Source organism: Fistularia commersonii, chromosome 9 (assembly GCF_037954325.1).
Source record: "Fistularia commersonii isolate RoL2024-O1a breed Wild chromosome 9, RoL_Fcom_v1.0, whole genome shotgun sequence".
NCBI lineage: Eukaryota > Metazoa > Chordata > Actinopteri > Syngnathiformes > Fistulariidae > Fistularia > Fistularia commersonii.
The window spans coordinates 16,987,717-17,006,692 of NC_141292.1; the positions used below are offsets into that span (position 1 = coordinate 16,987,717).

The window sequence follows — 18,976 nt, forward strand, 5'->3', positions numbered from 1 at the left end:
TCCAAAAGCCTACAACATTGGAGGTCTCACCGCTACACCTTTCCTTTCATTCTGGCTGATAGTCTTTCGTCAAACATCACCCTTGACACTTTTCTCCACCTGCTCTGAACCATTTCTTCTCCACCCTCTCCATTGCTCTGGACTGTCAAACGGAAGTACTTGAACTCCTCCACTGTCTTCATCTCCACTCCCTGTAGCCTCACCGTCCCGTTCGGGTTCCTCTCATTCACCCTCATGTAGAGCATATGTCCACCTCTCTAGATGCTCACCACCTGCAAACATCATGGTCCATGGAGATTCCTGTCTTATCTCGTGTGCCAGCCTGTCCGTCACCACTGCAAACAAGAAGGGGCTGACGTGGTCCCACTTCCATCTTGAACCTCACCGCTGTCTCACATCTGGCATACATGTCTTGCGCCAGTCCAACGTACTTCTCTGCCATTTCAGACTTCCTCATACCCTACCTGTAGTTCATCTCTTGGCACCCTATTGTACGCTTTTTCTAGGTCCTGTCTGTAGAAGACAAGTGAATCGTCGCATGGGTCTCGATGTAGCCCTGGGATCAACAAGCACTGGGTGAACCCTGCCTCTCACCCAATGGCAGCTTGGATAGACTGTATGTTCTGTGCCTCAACAGGTACATCGATGTACAACATGTCCACCTACTTCCCATTGGTACCTCGTGGTTTTTTAAGCAGCACATCCACAAGAGGACGGTGTAGAGCTCACTTCAAGTCCCGTCTGACAATAACAAAGGGCGACGTAGATGATGGCAGAGTGCGCCATGTCGGTTTCTTTGCTCCTTTCACCGGTCTCACTTGAGCATACCGTACAACGCTGCCCCCCGAGACTGGGGTACTCAAACAGGAAATGGATACAGAGGGCAAACGGGAGGCTCCGCCTCCTTGCGTTTTTAACACTCAATAGTTGAGCCTTGATTCTTTTTACGAAAGCCTTACCTGACAACCTGGCTATAACCTCGCGCGACAGCTCTGTCGCTTTTGGTGTGTGGATGGGCGAATGCAATTCAGTGTAAACTGAATAGCACGTTTTCAAAGCTAAGCTAATCGTCCGTTTACGCTTTCAAAGATTCTGAATGGTTTCCGATGAGTTTTGACGCGTGGCGGAGATCGGACTGACCCGATTTATCACTTTGAACGAGCGTGTGATACTCCGAACTCGAAAACAACGTAAGGGGAATGTCGGGACGAGGCCGTATGAACCTTGCACGTTGGGTCCATTTAAGGTTAGACGTCCGTTGAGGATTGTTTCATTTATCGCTTGTGACCGCTTGCTAGCTTTGTGCTTCAGCGTTAGCTTCCCAGAAAGCATTTCAATGGCAGAATGTTCGGATTAACCTTCCGTTTGGTGCAGCAAGAGACCTATTAGATTGCTCTCGGCTAGGAGCTAATGCTGGCTAGATAACAGGAAGTGACCCGAGACGCTCTTGCCTATCACAGAGACGGCCTTTGACATATTATTTATGGCTAACATGCTATCTTGACTACACTTAGGTTTTGTGCTAGTGCTAGCCGTTAGCCTACTGATGAACAGATTTGTACCCTTAGTTTGTTTCGATTTCAAGGATGCTCACTTTATGCTAACAGCTTCCAACAGCAGATCCGATTATATTGCCAATAGTTATGCTAACATATACATATATGAGGATTATTTATTTTATCAAAGAAATAAAATATGAGCAACGTCCGTGTCGTCGCTAGCATGCAGACACTAATCCTGTCAGGGTCAACTCACGGCAGATCAAGGATCACAGCGACATGCTAACACAACTGAAATAACCGCTTGCATTCGTGACCCGTGGCTAGCGACGACTCCTAGCATCCACATTGCATGACAATAAATGACGCGCTGCTCACGAAGGCTAACGTAAGCGACGCCCCCATGCTGTCTTTGGCAGCATTAGCTCAGGAGTCTCTTCTCCTCTCCAAAGATCTCCCGCCATATTTTATTTTGAAAGTCCCTATTCCTATTTCCTTCTTCTTCCCCGAGCAACGCTAAAGTAGGTTTATTCACATGCAGGAGGTTCTTGGACACCCAGCAGTGTCTCGATGTGTGAACGGGTGAATTGTTTCGTGTCCCTCTGCGACGTGTGAATGAGCGGGTGAATGCTCACATGTGACCCGTGTGATCCGCCTCTTGTCCAATCACAGCTGAGCTAGGCTCGACCCCGCCCCTCCCCCAGCGCAGGCCGAGAGAATGAATGAGTGAATGAATTTAAAGGTGACAAAACATTCACGTGAAAAGTTATTTCTCCAAAACACTTTTTTTTCCAAGAAAAAAAAAAAAAAAAAGTAACGAGCCGTGATTTCATCCGCGCGCTCGCGCACGCGCCGACGTGTCCCGCGCGTCACCGGAAAAGGCGCGCGCCTGGCGTCCGGCAGAGGAGACTCAACGCACGCCGCCCGGTCACCGCACCGGCTCCGGAGCACCGGGCGCACCCCGTCCTTCCTCCCCGGCGACCCCTCCTCTCCGCCGGCCACGACTCGCAGCATCCCCCGCTGGGGCTCCGGAGGAACTTTTTTTTTTTTTTTTTTTTTTTTTTCTTCTTTCCTCCTTCCATCTCCTCCTCCGCGCTTCTCCGCGGCCGCCGGAGGCGACTCGTCGCCCGGACAGCGGAGCGGGAGAAGCCCCGGGACCGAGCCCGGAGCTCCGGAGCAGCCCCAGCCCACCCGTTCATCCCCCGGTCCGCGTCGCGACCTCCGGCGTCCAGATTCCGGATCATCCGGGCGCGTCCAGGTCGGTTTTTATCAAACTTTTTGTTCCGATCCGGGATTATCTGATCCGAACGAATCAAGATTTTTTTTTTTTAATAACGTACAAGTATTTAATTTGTTATGTTAAATAATCATATACATATTTTTTTTAATGTACATGTTTTTTTTTTTACCAGTTATCTTCGTTCATGTAACTTTTTCCAATAATGCTTTCATCCTTTTCATTTTTTTTCACAATAAATCATTTGTCTTTTGAAAATATCGCATTTATTTCACTTTTTTTCATATTAGTATTTCATGTACCTTTTTTGTATATGATGTTTTTTTTTTATTGTCTTTTTTGTGATCATTTCAATTTTGTTTTACACATCAAGTAAAAACCTTTTTTAAGTCATTGTTATTTTTTTTTTTGGGAAATATCGGCAATTCACTTTTTCCACTTTTATCTTTTTATGAAAAGCATAATTCGGTCATTTTAAAAATCATTTATAATTTTACAATGAATATTGAATTCATCCTTTTAAAAATATGATTTCTGCTATAATCACAAGTTGAATCGAACCACAGCAACCGTATCTTGTAGTGTTTAATGTCTGTATATATCATATATATATGTATATATATATGTACACACACACACACACATAGAGTCTAAAAATCAATTCCAGTAATATTCGGTGCTGTTGTGATCTATTTCTAATCTTCAGGGTGTTTTGCCAATAATTGTAATAGCCGTGTTATTACTGCGCAATTACATCATCCCTAATTATTCTCCAAAATCCCCTCTCCCTCGTTTCAATCCGACTTCGTCTTTTTTTTTTTGTAAATTTTATTTAATAACGTCAGAGCGGGTCGGTTCATCCCTGTGTTTTTCCCCGTAGCCGCAAAGATGGCGGATCGTGGGGGGAAGGGAGGGGAGGGGAGGGGTCGACCTTTGACCTTTGACCTCCCGGGAAATGAGTTTCCACCCGCTGTCGTCCGATAAGAGCCCGGGTTCAGGACTTTATTAAAGCCGCCGGACGTTCTCGCGAGGAAACCGCTTTCGTTTTTTAAAAACGGCGACCACCGGGGGGCGCCGTGCGTCTCCAGTCCGTTTCCCCGGCGGCGCCGCCCGCCATCACTCCTTGTGTTCCCCCTTCCAGGTGTCATGGCGCCACTCTGACCCGCCGCCGCCGCTCCGCCGCCATGTTTACGGACTCGCCCTGCGTGTCGGAAATCACCGGACGCCCCGGCAGGAACGCCAGCCTGGCGTCGGCGCGACCCTGCGAGCGCGGCGCCGGCCGGCCCGCCACCTACTCCCCGCAGGCCACCGCCGCCTTCGCCTTGGCCATCACCTCCATGATGCTGGTGACCATCGTCGGGAACATCCTGGTCATCATCGCCGTCCTGACGTCTCGCTCCCTCAAGGGTCCGCAGAACCTCTTCCTGGTGTCGCTGGCGGCGGCGGACATCCTGGTGGCCACGCTGATCATCCCCTTCTCGTTAGCCAACGAGCTGCAAGGCTACTGGGCCTTCAGCTCCATCTGGTGTGAGATCTACCTGGCGTTGGACGTGCTCTTCTGCACCTCCTCCATCGTGCACCTGTGCGCCATCGCGCTGGACCGCTACCTGTCCATCTCCCGGCCCGTGAGCTACGGCGCCAAGCGGACGCCTCTGCGCATCAAGGCGGCCATCGTGGTGGTGTGGCTGATATCGGCGGTCATCTCCTTCCCGCCTCTCCTCACGCTGGACAAGAGCGAGGGCGGCGAGGAGGTGTGCGAGCTCAACGGCGAGCGCTGGTACATCCTCTACTCCACCGTCGGCTCCTTCTTCGCCCCCTGCGTCATCATGATCCTGGTCTACATCAGGATCTACCAGATCGCCAAGCGGCACACCCGCAGCTCGCCGGCGCAGAAGCCGAAGGCGGCGGCGCCGGAGGCCGGCGGCGGCGCCGGAGGCGAGGGGCCGGAGCGCCCGCCCGAGGAGTCGCGGCCCCACGGAGACCAGGGGGTGGCGAACGGCGACGGGAAAGAGTCCGCCCCCGAGGATACGTCGAGCGGCTCGCAAGTCCAACCGCAGGCTACCGAAGGCGACCGGCGGGAGGAAGGAGAAGAGCCGCCTCAGGACAACACCTCCAGCTACGGCTCCGACGGCGAGCCGGACGTCGGCGGAAGAAGCGACCAGGCCGGTTCCGGACTTTCCCGGGGCAAGAGCTTCAAGGTGCAGGTCTTCAACCTGGCCTGTCGCTACAAGGCTACCGTGGCCACGCCCTCCGGCACCCAGCTGGCCGCCGAGGCCTCGCCCAAACTCCCGGGCACGCCCATGTCTCGCAGGAAGGCCCTGGCGAACCGCGAGAAGCGCTTCACCTTCGTCCTGGCGGTGGTGATGGGCGTCTTCGCCGTATGCTGGTTCCCCTTCTTCCTCTCCTACTCCCTGATGGCCGTCTGCCCCGACACCTGCACCATCCCCGTGCCGCTCTTCAAGTTCTTCTTCTGGATCGGCTACTGCAACTCCTGCCTGAACCCTGTCATCTACACCATCTTCAACAACGACTTCCGGAAGGCCTTCAAGAGGATCCTGTGCAGGCACATCAAGGGGACGTTCTTCTAGAGCCCGAGAACTTTCCTATTTATTCCCCGTACGCGATATCCAGGAGACGCTGCTCTCGCCCCAAGTAACCACGAATTTCCAGCGTGTCTCCACGCGACTTGTATGCTCGTTAATGTGTAACCCCGCTAAGAAGTGCGAGAACACTTGGCTAGCGTAAGGCGCACCGAGGGCTAGCAGCGGACCTTTCGAGAGGATCCTGTGCAGGCACGTCAAGGGGACGTTCTTCTAGAGCCCGAGAACTTTCCTATTTATTCCCCGTACACGATATTCAGGAGACGCTCTCGTCCAACCGCCCCAAGTAACCACAAACTTCCGGCGTGTCTCCACGCGACTCGTATGCTCGTTATTGTGTAACCCCGCTAAGAAGTGCAAGAACACTTGGCTAGCGTAAGGCGCACCGAGGGCTAGCTAGCAGCGGACGTTTCATATCTGTTTGTCTTTGGGGAGCAGAGTCACCCGACGCCGTCGGGGTACACGAACCCCGCACCCCTCAACTTAGCTTTGACTGTGTTTATAAATGTGTCATAAAGGTAAGATACCCCCACGAGGCTCAAAAGCACTCGGCCAACGCTCGTATCGGACGTCATCGGTATGCTCGGAACAACCCAAGACATGCTAGCATGTCCCAGAGAGTAGCAAGCGATCGTCACGACGCTAGCAGCTAAACGCCACAATAAGTTCCTGTCGAGATGGCCGACTCCTTACGCCCGAATGGATGCTAACTCGCGCCGTGGCCAGGAAGCAATATCCCAACCGGCGGCTAGCCCCAAAATGCGCTTGTAGACGTTATCGATTTAAAAAAAAAAAAAAGTGTCATTACTTGTTTATAATCAGCATGTTATTACTCGAGTAGTGAAAAGTCACCCCCTAAAAAAAAAGTTAGCATCTGGAGCGTCGGCGACACCCTATTCTATCATCGGATATATAATCCATGTATCGCAAACGGTAGCGGTATCTGTGTAACCGACCGAAGGGATGACACCATTAAAATGTCGCCTCCACCCAGCCGTGTGTCCTCGTCGTGTTTGTCGGTTCCGGAACGTTCCAACCAACCCCTACGTGGGAATCCTAGGAAGGCAAGAGATGGGGACGCCACCTTCCCTCACTATCCTAGGATGGAGAACGGAGCGCCGAAGGCTAACGGGAAGCAGACGGGTGGCGTTAGCGCTTACGCCTCGCGGAAAGAAGGTCCCCAGCGGATTCTCCATGCTCTCCACGTGTCTCCAGAGGGTTCCTCAGGGTTCCTCAGGGTTCTTCAGGTTCCTCCCACACTCACGGTAGTATTTTAGCACTACTTGTAGTAGCAGTACTGCAGAGCACAGCCCAAAATCATGCTAACTGGAGGGTGAACGGCGTGTCTATATGACGCGTGTTATTCATTCACGAATGGATGAACGAATGAATAATCCATGTCTTTTTCCGCCCTCTTCAGCAAAACCCCCGACCGCCGGTCTCGCTCTCACGGGGTCGCGGGTTCAAACCTGCGATCGTGCACGACGTGAAAGCGGGGGTCCAGATGGATGGAGGTTGGGGGGGCGGGGGAGGTACTCGAGCTAACGCTGCATTTGCAAAAAAAGTAAAAAAGAAAGCACGCACACGCCGGTCTCTCCTGGCCGTGGGCGGCTGGAAGCTGCAGTGGCGCCGCGGCGTCTGAATGTTCTGTGTTTTCACAGCGAAAAAAGAAAAGGTCCGCGCATTATTATTATTATTATCATTATTATTGTTGTTGTGCTTAGTGCAGGGGGTTAGTACAATGTGATAATATTTCATGTTATTCCATAATAAAGCGCGTTATTACTATTATTGCGACATAATTGCATTATTATTGTGTTATAACACGATTAAGGTGTTACTACCCCTATTACAGTGTTATTACATGATTATCTTGTTGCTATTACAGTGTTATTACATTAGTAGTGTTAGTACAAATTTAATTATTGCATTATTACAGCGTTACACAGTATTACAGCATAATTACTATGTACGGCGTGTTATTACACAATGTAAGCCCTATTACATTATTACAGTGTTATTACATTATTATTACACAATGTCTCCAATGTGTCATACTAATATTTCAATGTTATTACATTATTACAGGTGTTTTTCATGATTACATTGATATTAAAATGGTAATTATTATCTAATCATTACTGTGTTATTACAGTGTAATAACCCTTATAAACACGTAGCTAAGATTAGGCGGTCAAGATGAAAGTGGACCGGATTCTGGACCGGATCCAGAATCGGATGGTCCAGGTGAAGATGGTCTTGAAGTGGGCGGTCCGGTTTATGATGGTCTACATTCAAGTCGTCCGGACTCTGATGGTCCAGACTAAGGTAGTTCAGATGGAGGTGCACCAGACTCAAGTGATCCAGCATTTGACAGTCTTGATTCAGGTGATCCAGAATTAGACGGTCCAGATATAGGCGATCCAGAATTAGACAGTCCTGATTCCGGTGATCCCAAATTAAACGGTCCAGGATCCGGTGGTCCAGATTATAGTGATCCAGAATCAGGTGGTCCATATTCATGCGATCCAGAATTAGATGGTCCGGATTCAGGTGATCTGAAATGAAAAGGTCCAGAATCAGGTGATCCAGAATTTGATGGTATGGAATCAGGGGGTCCAGATTCATGTGATCCAGAGTTAGATGATCCAGAATTAGGTGGTCCAGATTCACGTGATCCAGAATTAGATGGTCCAGATTGAGGAACTCCAGAATCAGGTGGTCCAGATAGGTGTGATCAAGATCCAGCTGGTTCATATGCAGATATGTCAGATTCAAGCAGTCTAGAAAAAACGACAATTGACATTAAAATGGTCCAGATTCAGACGGTCCAGAATTAGACCGTCCAAATTCAAGTCGTTCGGATTCAGGTCATCAAGAATCAAACGAATCTGATTCAGGTGATCTAGAAAGAGATGCTCCATGATTGAAAGGGTTCAGATTTAGATGGTCCAGTTTATGATCGTCCAGTGGCCCCAGATTCAGGTGGTTCCGATCAAGACGGTCCAGACTCCGGTGATCCAGAATTCAATGGTCCAGATTCCGATGATCCATATTAAGACAGTCAAGATTCAGGTGGTCTGGAATCAAACATTCCAGATGCACAAAGTCCAGATGCCGATGGTCTAGATTAAGACAGACCTGATTCAGATGGTTGTGATTCAAACGGTCTCGATCAGGACAGTCCAAATTCAGACGGTCATGAATGAGATGGTCCAGATTAAGATTGTCCAGATTCAGTTGTTCCAGATTTAAGATGAACTCGATGAAGACGATTCAGATTAAGAAAGGACATTTTAGATGGTAAGACAAAGACGTTCCAGAAACAGGTGGTCTAGGGTCAGATGTCCCAGAATTCGATGGTCCAGAATTAGATGATCCAGATTATGATGGTCTAGATTCAACTGGTCCAGATTAAGACGGACTCCATTTAAATGATTCAGATTAACACATTTAGGTGGTAAAATTTGAGACGGTCCAGATCAAGACAGTCTAGAGGCAGGTAGACTAAGATTAGAGGGTCCAGATTTAGACGTCCCAGAATGAGATGGTCCAGATTAAGGTAATCCAGATTCTTTTTGTCCAGACTCTGATGGTTCAGATTAAGGCGGTCCAGAGAAGGAAGAACCTGATTAAGATCTCTGATCTGATGGGCCAGATGACGGTAATCCAGATTGGGTCAGATTACAACAGCACATCCAGAAAAGGATGGTCCAGATTGAAGTTGGGTTCAATCCAGATTAAGTCTGATTCCAAAATAAAAGCATGGATTAGACACAACCAAGCAGAAGAAGAAGAAGAAGAAGAAGAGGAGGATTTCAAGCACGGGTTCTCAGGAACAGAGAAGATGATTGACAGCTCAATTAAGCCCCGCCCCTCCCCTGATAGCGGCTGTGATTGGCTGACACGGATATACAGGAACTAACAGCAAAAACAAAATGTTTGCCCATACATGACATTTTTATCTATAAAATTATAATGTTTTATACATCAAAACATAATAAATGACATGTAATATTTATAGATGGAATTTTTTAAAAATATCACATAAATAATAGACAATTAATCGATAATGAAATGAATTATTTCCTTTTTATTCCGAAACGGAAAAATTGTGCGAACAAACGTGCCTCTCTCTCTTTCTCCTGGTCTGTCGCCGTGGCGACACCCACCTCATCATCCTTTTTCTTTTTTTTTGTCCTCTTTTTATTTCCTCCTCTTCCTCTGCTAATGGAAGCTGATTCACTAGCTTTTGTCTGCTTGCAGCTTCTTTTATTGCTTGATTTTTTAAATTTTTATTCCCGGTCATTTGAAGCTACTTTGACTTACGGCTGATTTTCTGGTTGTTTTTTTTTCTTTTCTTTTTTTTTTTAAATGTACGTATCTGATTATTTATTTCCCGTCATTTCTCTTTTCGTGCGACTAGTCAGTCAATTTCTCACCAAATTTGTTTTGACTCCAGAGGTCCATTTCTTTGTCAATTACGTTCAAATTATTTTATCAAATTTTTTTTTTGCAGTTTCTTTACTACTCTTTTTTTTTTCTCATCTGGATTCTAAGTGGTTTATGTTCTCCTAATTTTTTTTTGACAACTTATGTTTTAATTGAAACTGATTTTACAAATTTTAATGCCCAATTTGCTCCTTAAATTTTTAATTCTCCAAGAAGTTTCCTTCTTTGTTGTGTTGCTGTGTTTGGTTTTATTTCAGCTTCTTTTATTGCAGGTTAATAAATCATAATTGGATAACATATTGCAAATTTTAATTATTTCTGATTGGTTTTATTTCTGTTTTTTTTAATAAAAATCTCAATTCAGTGACTAATTTATTTTCTCATTTTCTTGAAATTTTCCCCCAAATTTTCAGGACCATTTCTAATACTGAATTATTTTCTGTTTTTCATTTTCATTTTTTATTAATTTTATTTTTTTTTTAATTTCTTTATGCAAGGATAAATGCAGAGGGTTGCGTCAGGAAGGGCATTCGGCGTAAAACTCTTTCCAAAAACATGCAACCGCCATTGGTACTGATGACCTACAGGGCACTAATGGAAACTGGGCTACTGTGGGTGGAAGAACAAGAACAAGAACAAGAAGAAGAGGAGGAGGTCGTGTTCAGAAGCAGAGAGAGAGGAGGAAAGGAAAGAGTCTGGGACTGAGAGTAGGGACTTTGAATATTGGGACTATGACAGGAAAAGGTAGAGAGTTGGTGGACATGATGCAGAGAAGGAAGGTGGATATACTGTGTGTCCAGGAGACCAGGTGGAAAGGTAGTAAGGCTAGAAGCTTAGGAGCAGCTTTAAGTTGTACTATTATGGTACTGACAAGAAGAGACATGGAGTAGGAGTTATCTTGAAGGAGGAGTTTGTTAGGAACGTCCTAGAGGTGAAAAGAATGTCAGAGAGACTTATGAGTCTGAAACTGGAAATTGAAGGTGTGATGCTCAATGTTGTTAGTGACTATGAACCACAGGTGGGATGTGAATCTGAAGAGGAGGAGAAGTTCTGGAATGAGTTGGATGAAGTGATGCAGAATATTCCCAGAAATGAGAGAGTGGTCATTGGTGCAGCCTTCAATGGACATGTTGGTGCAGGCAATAGAGGGGATGAAGAAGTGATGGGCAGATTTGGTATCCAGGATAGGAATGCAGAGGGACAGATGGTGGTAGATTTTGCAAAAAGGATGGAAATGGCTGTAGTGAACACCTTTTTGCAGAAAAAACAGGAACATAGGGTAACTTATAAGAGCGGAGGTAGGAGCACGCAGGTAGACTACATCTTGTATAGACGAGGTAACCTGAAAGAGATCAGTGACTGCAAAGTAGTTGTAGGTGAGAGTGTAGCCAGACAGCATAGGATGGTGGTTTGTAGGATGACTCTGGTGACAAGGAAGATGAAGAGGACAAAGGCAGAGCAGAGGACAAAATGGTGGAAGCTGAAAAGGGAGGAGTGTTGCATGGTTTTCAGGGAGGAGTTGAGAAAGGGTCTGGGTGGTCAGGGTGAGCTTCCAGATGATTGGACAACTACAGCTAGTGTTATCAGGGAGACAAGTAGAAGAGTACTTGGTGTGTCATCTGGAAGGAAAGTAGATAAGGAGACTTGGTGGTGGAATGAGGAAGTGCAGGAGTGTATACAGAGAAAGCGGTTAGCGAAGAAGAAGTGGGATACTGAGAGGACTGAAGAGAACAGACAGGAGTTCAGGGAGATGCGGCGAATGGTAAAGATAGAGGTAGCAAAGGCAAAACAAAGGGCTTATGATGACTTGTATGCTCGGTTGGATAGTAAGGAGGGTGAGAATGATCTATACAGGTTGGCGAAACAGAGATAAAGATGGAAAGGATGTACAACAGGTCCGGGTGATTAAGGACAGAGAGGGAAATGTATTGACAGATGCTAGAGGAGTGATGGGAAGATGGAAAGAGTACTTTGAAGAACTGATGAATGTGGAAAATTAAAGAGAGATGTGCAGAATTGCTGCAACTACAGAGGGATAAAGTTGATGAGCCATACAATGAAGTTATGGGGAAGAGTAGCGGAAACTCGACTGAGAGCAGAAGTCAGCATTTGTGAACAGCAGTATGGCTTCATACCTAGGAAGAGTACTACAGATGCAGTATTTGCGTTGAGAATGCTAATAGAGAAGTACAGAGAAGGCCAGAGGGAGTTGCATTGTGTTCTTGTAGACCTAGAAAAAGCATGACAGGGTGCCAAGAGAGGAGCTCTGGTATTGTTTGAGGAAATATGGTGTAGCAGAGAAGTATGTTAGACTGGTGCAGGACATGTATGCTCGCTGTGAGCTGTAGGAGTGACAGAGAAGTTCAAGGTGGAGGTGGGACTCCATCAAGGATCAGCTCTGAGCCCCTTCTTGTTCGCAATGGTGATGGACAGGCTGACAGATGAGGTTAGACAGGAATCCCCATGGACCATGAGGTTTGCGGATGACATTGTGATCTGTAGTGAGAACAGAAAACAGGAGGGATAGTGGATATATTGGTAGACGGATGCTGAAATTGGAGGTCTCGAGGAAGACCAAAGAGAAGATTGATGGACGTAGTGGGAGAAGATATGAAGGTAGTTGGTGTAATAGAGGAGGATCCAGAGAATAGGGTTAGATGGAGAAAGTTGATTGGCTGTGGCGACACCTGAAGGGAAAAGACGAAAGAAGAAGAAAAAAATTTAAAGATGTCATTCATTTCTTTTAGGAAATTATTTATAATTACATTGATGTCTTTTTTATGTATAACTAGATGTTTAGTATGTCAGACAGGAAGTGATCAGATTCTGCCCCTTGTTTGATTGACAAGGGGGCGGAGCCTATTCCAGCTCTCTGGGTCAAGGGGCGGGGCTTAACCTGCTCAGGTCAGCTGTCAATCATCCACCAGATCAGAACCTGAGGTGGGGACTTGTGCATGAACATATATATATATCTAAAAGAAAAATTAAAAAGGGGAGTTTTTTATATGTATATATATATATATTTATGTTTTTTCAAAATAAAAAAATATATCAAAGATTTTTTCAAATGATGAATTGTTGATGAATTCATTCATTATTATATCATTCTAGATAAATGAAAAATTAATATATATAATATATGTTTGTTTTTTATATAGATGTATATAAATATATAAACCACTTGTGTTTTTTTTTTTTTGTATCTATGGACATCAACATATTAATAACAAAATTATTATACATATTATATGTATTATATATACAAAATATAGATAGTTTTATTATGATGATAAAAATTAAAAAAATATATTTATAATATATGACATAAACATTTCTCTTCAATAAAATAAAAACAGATATTGAGATAAAAATATATATGAAAATATGTATATTAAAAAAATAACCACTTTGTAATTTTTAATGTTTTTATCTTAACAAATATGATGTTTATTTTACATATATGATATTTACACATATATGTTCCAGGTTTGTTACCGTGACGACCGCCCACCCCCCCCATTCGCTACATCCCATAATGCCCTACGGCGACACATAAAAAACACATGAATCACATCAAAGTGGGACGATTTATTCACTCTTAGTACTCACACACACACACACATCGATAAGGAGTGTGTGTGTTTAATGTGAAGCCACTTGAGGACACACACACACACACACACACACACACACACACACCCTGAGGGGCATCACTCACGTCTTAATTGGCCGCTGAAGGCACAGGAAGTGACATTGCATGTGTGTGTGTGTGTGTGTGTGTGTGTGTGTGTGTGTGTGTGTGTGCATCCACCAGGAAGCAGCGCACAAACACTAACGGGTAATTAATGACGGCGGTGTTAAATGATGGCCATATTATTGCTGCAGGATGACATCACAGACATGGCGGCGGCGGCGGGAGGTTTAAGGCCTCGTTAAGTCGATTTGTTTGGTGTGTGTGTGTGTGTGTGTGTGTGTGTGTGTGTGTGTGTTACACACCTTTAGCTGTTGAATGATCGATTGATGCTTAAGGCTGAATAGATTTTTTGGGGGCGAGAATAGCAAGTAAATGTGAATACTGATTCACTGATTTGTTCGCTCGTTCATTGATTCGTTTGTTTGTTTATTGTTTAATTTATACGTTTATTGATTCGTTTGTCATTGATTGGTTCGTTCGTTCATTTGTTGATTCATTTATTGATTCGTTTATTGATTCCTTGTTCGTTTGTTGATTTGTTTATTGATTCCTTGTTCGTTTGGTGATTCGTTCATTGATTCGTTCGTTTGTTGATTCGTTTATTGATTCGGTCGTTCGTTTACCCTCTAATTCATGACATAAACATACAACTATTCATTAATTATTCACAAATCATTAAAGAAATTAGGAAATATTCATTCTGTCCGACGTCATATAGACTTACAAGCATTCACTCATTCATTTGTATCACAATGATGATCATGCTGACAAAAAATATAAATGTAATCACAAATTAATTTCATAAATTAAATTATAAGTATAATTATAATAATAATACATTTCATAACAATGATGATGATGATAATAATAATAATGACAGTGACAATTACAATAATAGTAACTATAACACTCATAATAATAATAACAATAACAGATAGATAATAATGTACAAAAATAATAACAATAATAATGAGTTTATTATTAAAAGTGCTGTAAAATCCATATTTTAAAATCAATAATAATCACAGATAAAATACAAAGACGCTTTTTGATCATCCGATGATTCTTTTTTTAGTCTCATCACATATATATATATATATATATTCTGAAAAAGAAAAAAAATTATATATATATATAATTTTTTTCCTTTTTCAATTTTCTCTTTATTCCTGCCTCCAAATTCACCTGCCGACCCAAAACGCCGGCAGAGACGCGTGAAGTGGCTCCACTCCACGCACTTATACAACACACACACACACACACACACACACACTCCAATGAAAAAAAAAAAAAATCATATAAAGATTTGTATTCCGGATGAAAAATGAAAACTATAATGATAATAATAAAAATAATGAAAATAATTATATACATTGGACATGCAATGACTATTATCATTATTATCATAATTATCATTATTTTGGTGATGCTATCCCTGAAATAATTATAATTATTATTAATTCATAATAATATAAAATAATAATATAATAATGTAAATTATGATAATAATGTTAATCACACCAAAAAAAACGTTTATAATAAATCATGATGATGTTGATGATAATGTTTGTAGTAGAAATCACCCTATTGAATAACGATATCATTATTATATAAATTACGTTTGTTATGGTTGTAATTATGATGTTGTAATGATGTTGCTAAGTAATAATGATAATAAAAATAAGTATTGTGTTATCATCATAATAGCTACTAAATTACTACTTTATATTTATTTATATATATTTATATTTTTGGGTTAATATCAATTTTATTAAACATTTTTACAAATATTACAGTTTATTTACAGTATTAGCAGTCACATTGATGATATCATTAAAAATTATTACTATTACAATCTCAAGGTTTTTATTGTTCTGTCTTGTTTCCAGGTCGTCGTGGCAACGCCAGATTAAAACAACACATCCTGGTCGGAGCTCTCAGCGCACCTGTTGACTGGACCGCCGGCGGAGATAAGGAAAAAACAAAACAATAGAAAACAACAAAAAAAAAAAAGAAAAAAAGTGTGTGTGTGTGTGTGTGTGTGTGTTGTTGTCAGGAACGTGAGTCATACGCTTACACAACGCTCTCCGCCGTCCGATGGAAGGCGTCCTCCTCCCCATCTTTGTCGACGTGTCACCGCCGCCGCTGTCAGGAGTGGGAGGACGCCATTGTCGTCGCAATCGCATAATGGTGACTCAGGGCCTTCTATGGCGGCGGCGGCGGCGGCGGCGGCGGCGGCGGCTTGGCGTTCTCGGCCGCGCTTAGAGGCCGATTAGCGCCAATTACCTCCCCGGCGGCGGGCGGGGTTTCTGAATCGGCCATTTTTATGGGAGCAGATTTGTGTCCGCCATCACGGGGGGTTGGCGCCGGCCCTCCCCGCCGCCGCCGCCAATAAATATCAGCCGGGGCTTTTATTATCGTCTCCAGATTTCCCGTGAGCGCCGCAATCCGATTAAAGGGGATCAAAAGGTGGAATGGGGGTGACATCATCGCCAGGGATGATATTTCTCGTGCCGACGCCGGGTCCAGGCTGGCGAGGAGCAGCTGCGGCCCTGAAAGGCGACACCGGTGGCGTGCAACGCTTTTTATCGCAGAACCAAAGAGAACCTGAGACGCTAGCTATCTATTAGCATCTTCCCAACATCCGGGTTTCGATGACGCTACGAAGATTTTCGCTCCTGACTTTGCTAAAACCCTCAGGGATAACGACTGCTGGTTATTTTTTGTGCTAGCTATCTCTTAGCATCATCGCTACGTCAAAGATTTGCCGTACGCTACAATGGACGCTACACACAATTCTGTCGACATCTCTACTTCTTCAGTGTCAGCTATTTGTTAGCATTAACCTAACTTTTAGGTTTCGTTGATGCTACGACGTTTTTTTCCCGTGCCAAGGATATCGACAGCCGGTCCCTTTCCACACCAGCTATGTTAGCATCTCCGTGGCATCAGTGTATTAGCATCCGCTAAACTAAAAAAACCTCAACGTTGGCATCTCTACTCTTTCTGTGCTAACTATGTTGGTGTCATCACAACATCATCGTTTAGCTGAAGGCTACAACATTTTTCCTTCATGACTCTGCCAAAAACCTCAGAGAGCTATCTCTTAGCATCAACGCAACATCAAAGATTTGCCGTACGCTACAACGTATGCTACACACAATTCTGTTGACATCTTTACTCCTTCAGTGCAAGCTATTTGTTAGCATTAACCCAACTTTTAGGTTTCGTTGATGCTACGACGTTTTTTTCCCGTGCCAAGGATATGTTAGCATCTTCGTGGCATCAGTGTGTTAGCATCCGCTAAACCCAAAAACCTCAACGTTGACATCTCGACTCTTTCTGTGCTAACTATGTTGGTGTCATCACAATATCATCGTTTAGCTGAAGGCTACAACATTTTTCCTTCATGACTCTGGCAAAAACCTCAGAGATAATGACTGCTGGCTGTTTTTTTTTTAGGAGCTATCTCTTAGCATCATCGCGACGTCAAAGATTTGCCGTACGCTACAATGGACGCTACACACAATTCTGTCGACATCTCTACTTCTTCAGTGTCAGCTATTTGTTAGCATTAACCTAACTTTTAGGTTTCGTTGATGCTACGACGTTTTTTTCCCGTGCCAAGGATATCGACAGCCGGTCCCTTTCCACACCAGCTATGTTAGCATCTCCGTGGCATCAGTGTATTAGCATCCGCTAAACTAAAAAAACCTCAACGTTGGCATCTCTACTCTTTCTGTGCTAACTATGTTGGTGTCATCACAACATCATCGTTTAGCTGAAGGCTACAACATTTTTCCTTCATGACTCTGCCAAAAACCTCAGAGAGCTATCTCTTAGCATCAACGCAACATCAAAGATTTGCCGTACGCTACAACGTATGCTACACACAATTCTGTTGACATCTTTACTCCTTCAGTGCAAGCTATTTGTTAGCATTAACCCAACTTTTAGGTTTCGTTGATGCTACGACGTTTTTTTCCCGTGCCAAGGATATGTTAGCATCTTCGTGGCATCAGTGTGTTAGCATCCGCTAAACCCAAAAACCTCAACGTTGACATCTCGACTCTTTCTGTGCTAACTATGTTGGTGTCATCACAATATCATCGTTTAGCTGAAGGCTACAACATTTTTCCTTCATGACTCTGGCAAAAACCTCAGAGATAATGACTGCTGGCTGTTTTTTTTTTAGGAGCTATCTCTTAGCATCATCGCGACGTCAAAGATTTGCCGTACGCTACAATGGACGCTACAAACAACTGTCAACACCTCGACTCCTTCAGTGTAAGCTATTTGTTAGCATTAACCCAACTTTTAGGTTTCGTTGACGCTACGACGTTTTTCTCCCGTGCCAAAAAACCTCAAGATATCGACAGCCGGTCCCTTTACACACAAGCTATGTTAGCATCTTCGTGGCATCACTGTATTAGCATCCGCTAAACTAAAAAAACCTCAACGTTGACATCTCGACTCTTTCTGTGCTAACGATGTTGGTGTCATCACAACATCATCGTTTCGCTGAAGGCTGCAGCATTTTTCCTTCATGACTCTGCCAAAGACCTCAGAGATAATGACTGCTGGCTGTTTTTTTTTTTTAAGAGCTATCTCTTAGCATCCTTGAAGTGTCAAAGATTTGTCGCAGACTACATAACTTTTTTGCCCATGTGTTCACCAAAAACCTCAACGTCAACATCTCGAATCCTTCAGCGCTAGCTATTTGTTAGCATTATCCCAACATCCAGGTTTCATTGACGCTACGATGTTTTTTGCCTATGACCCTGCCAATGGCCTCAGGGATAATGACAGCTGGTCTCTCTCCACGCTAGCTATGTTAGCATCATCATGACATCAACGTTCTAGCATCCACGGTGACGTTTTTCACCCAAAAACATCAAGGTCGATATCTAGACTCTCTCTGTGCTAACTATGTTAGCGTCATCACAACATCATCGTTTAGCTGAAGGCTACAACATTACTCGGCGATGACTCTGCAAAAATACCTCAACGATAATGACAGCTGCTCCCTTTCCATGCTAGCTATGCTAGCATCATTGCAATGTCCATGATTCGCCAAAAACCTCAACATTGACATCACAACTCTTATCGCAACATCACGGTTTCCTTTATGCTACAACGTTTTTCCGCCAATGACCTCAGGGATAATCACTGTTGGCCTCTCCCTGTGCTAACGCTCTGTTAGCATCATTGCAACATCATTGTTTAGCTGAATGTTATAATGTTTTTTGCTCGTCTCTGCCAAATAACTGGGTAACAACAACACCCGGGCGCCTTACATGCTAACCATCTGTTAGCATCATCGTAATATCAAGGATTTGCCAGAAACTACGACATTTTCACCCCCATTTCCGCCAAAAACCTCAAGTAGAAGGACAGCTAGCCACTTTCTGTGCAAGCTATCTGTTAGCATCATCACAAACACTATTGTTTTGCCGTATTCTACAATGTTTTTAGCCCTGTTTTATTCCAAAAA

The 18,976-nt window shown here is 44.0% G+C and overlaps 1 protein-coding gene across 1 annotated transcript; it reads left to right on the forward strand.

Moving 5' to 3' along the window:
* Positions 1 to 3,044: 3,044 nt before the first annotated feature.
* Positions 3,045 to 6,329, forward strand: LOC147231438 (alpha-2B adrenergic receptor-like). The gene has a single exon (XM_086152786.1). It carries the CDS (start codon positions 3,921 to 3,923, stop codon positions 5,322 to 5,324), a length of 1,404 nt encoding a protein of 467 aa, XP_086008912.1. The 5' UTR covers positions 3,045 to 3,920; the 3' UTR covers positions 5,325 to 6,329.
* Positions 6,330 to 18,976: the final 12,647 nt, after the last annotated feature.

What these genes read in the sequence shown, in the direction of transcription:
- LOC147231438 (XM_086152786.1), top strand. Translation starts at nt 3,921, where the DNA reads ATGTTTACGGACTCGCCCTGCGTGTCGGAAATCACCGGACGCCCCGGC.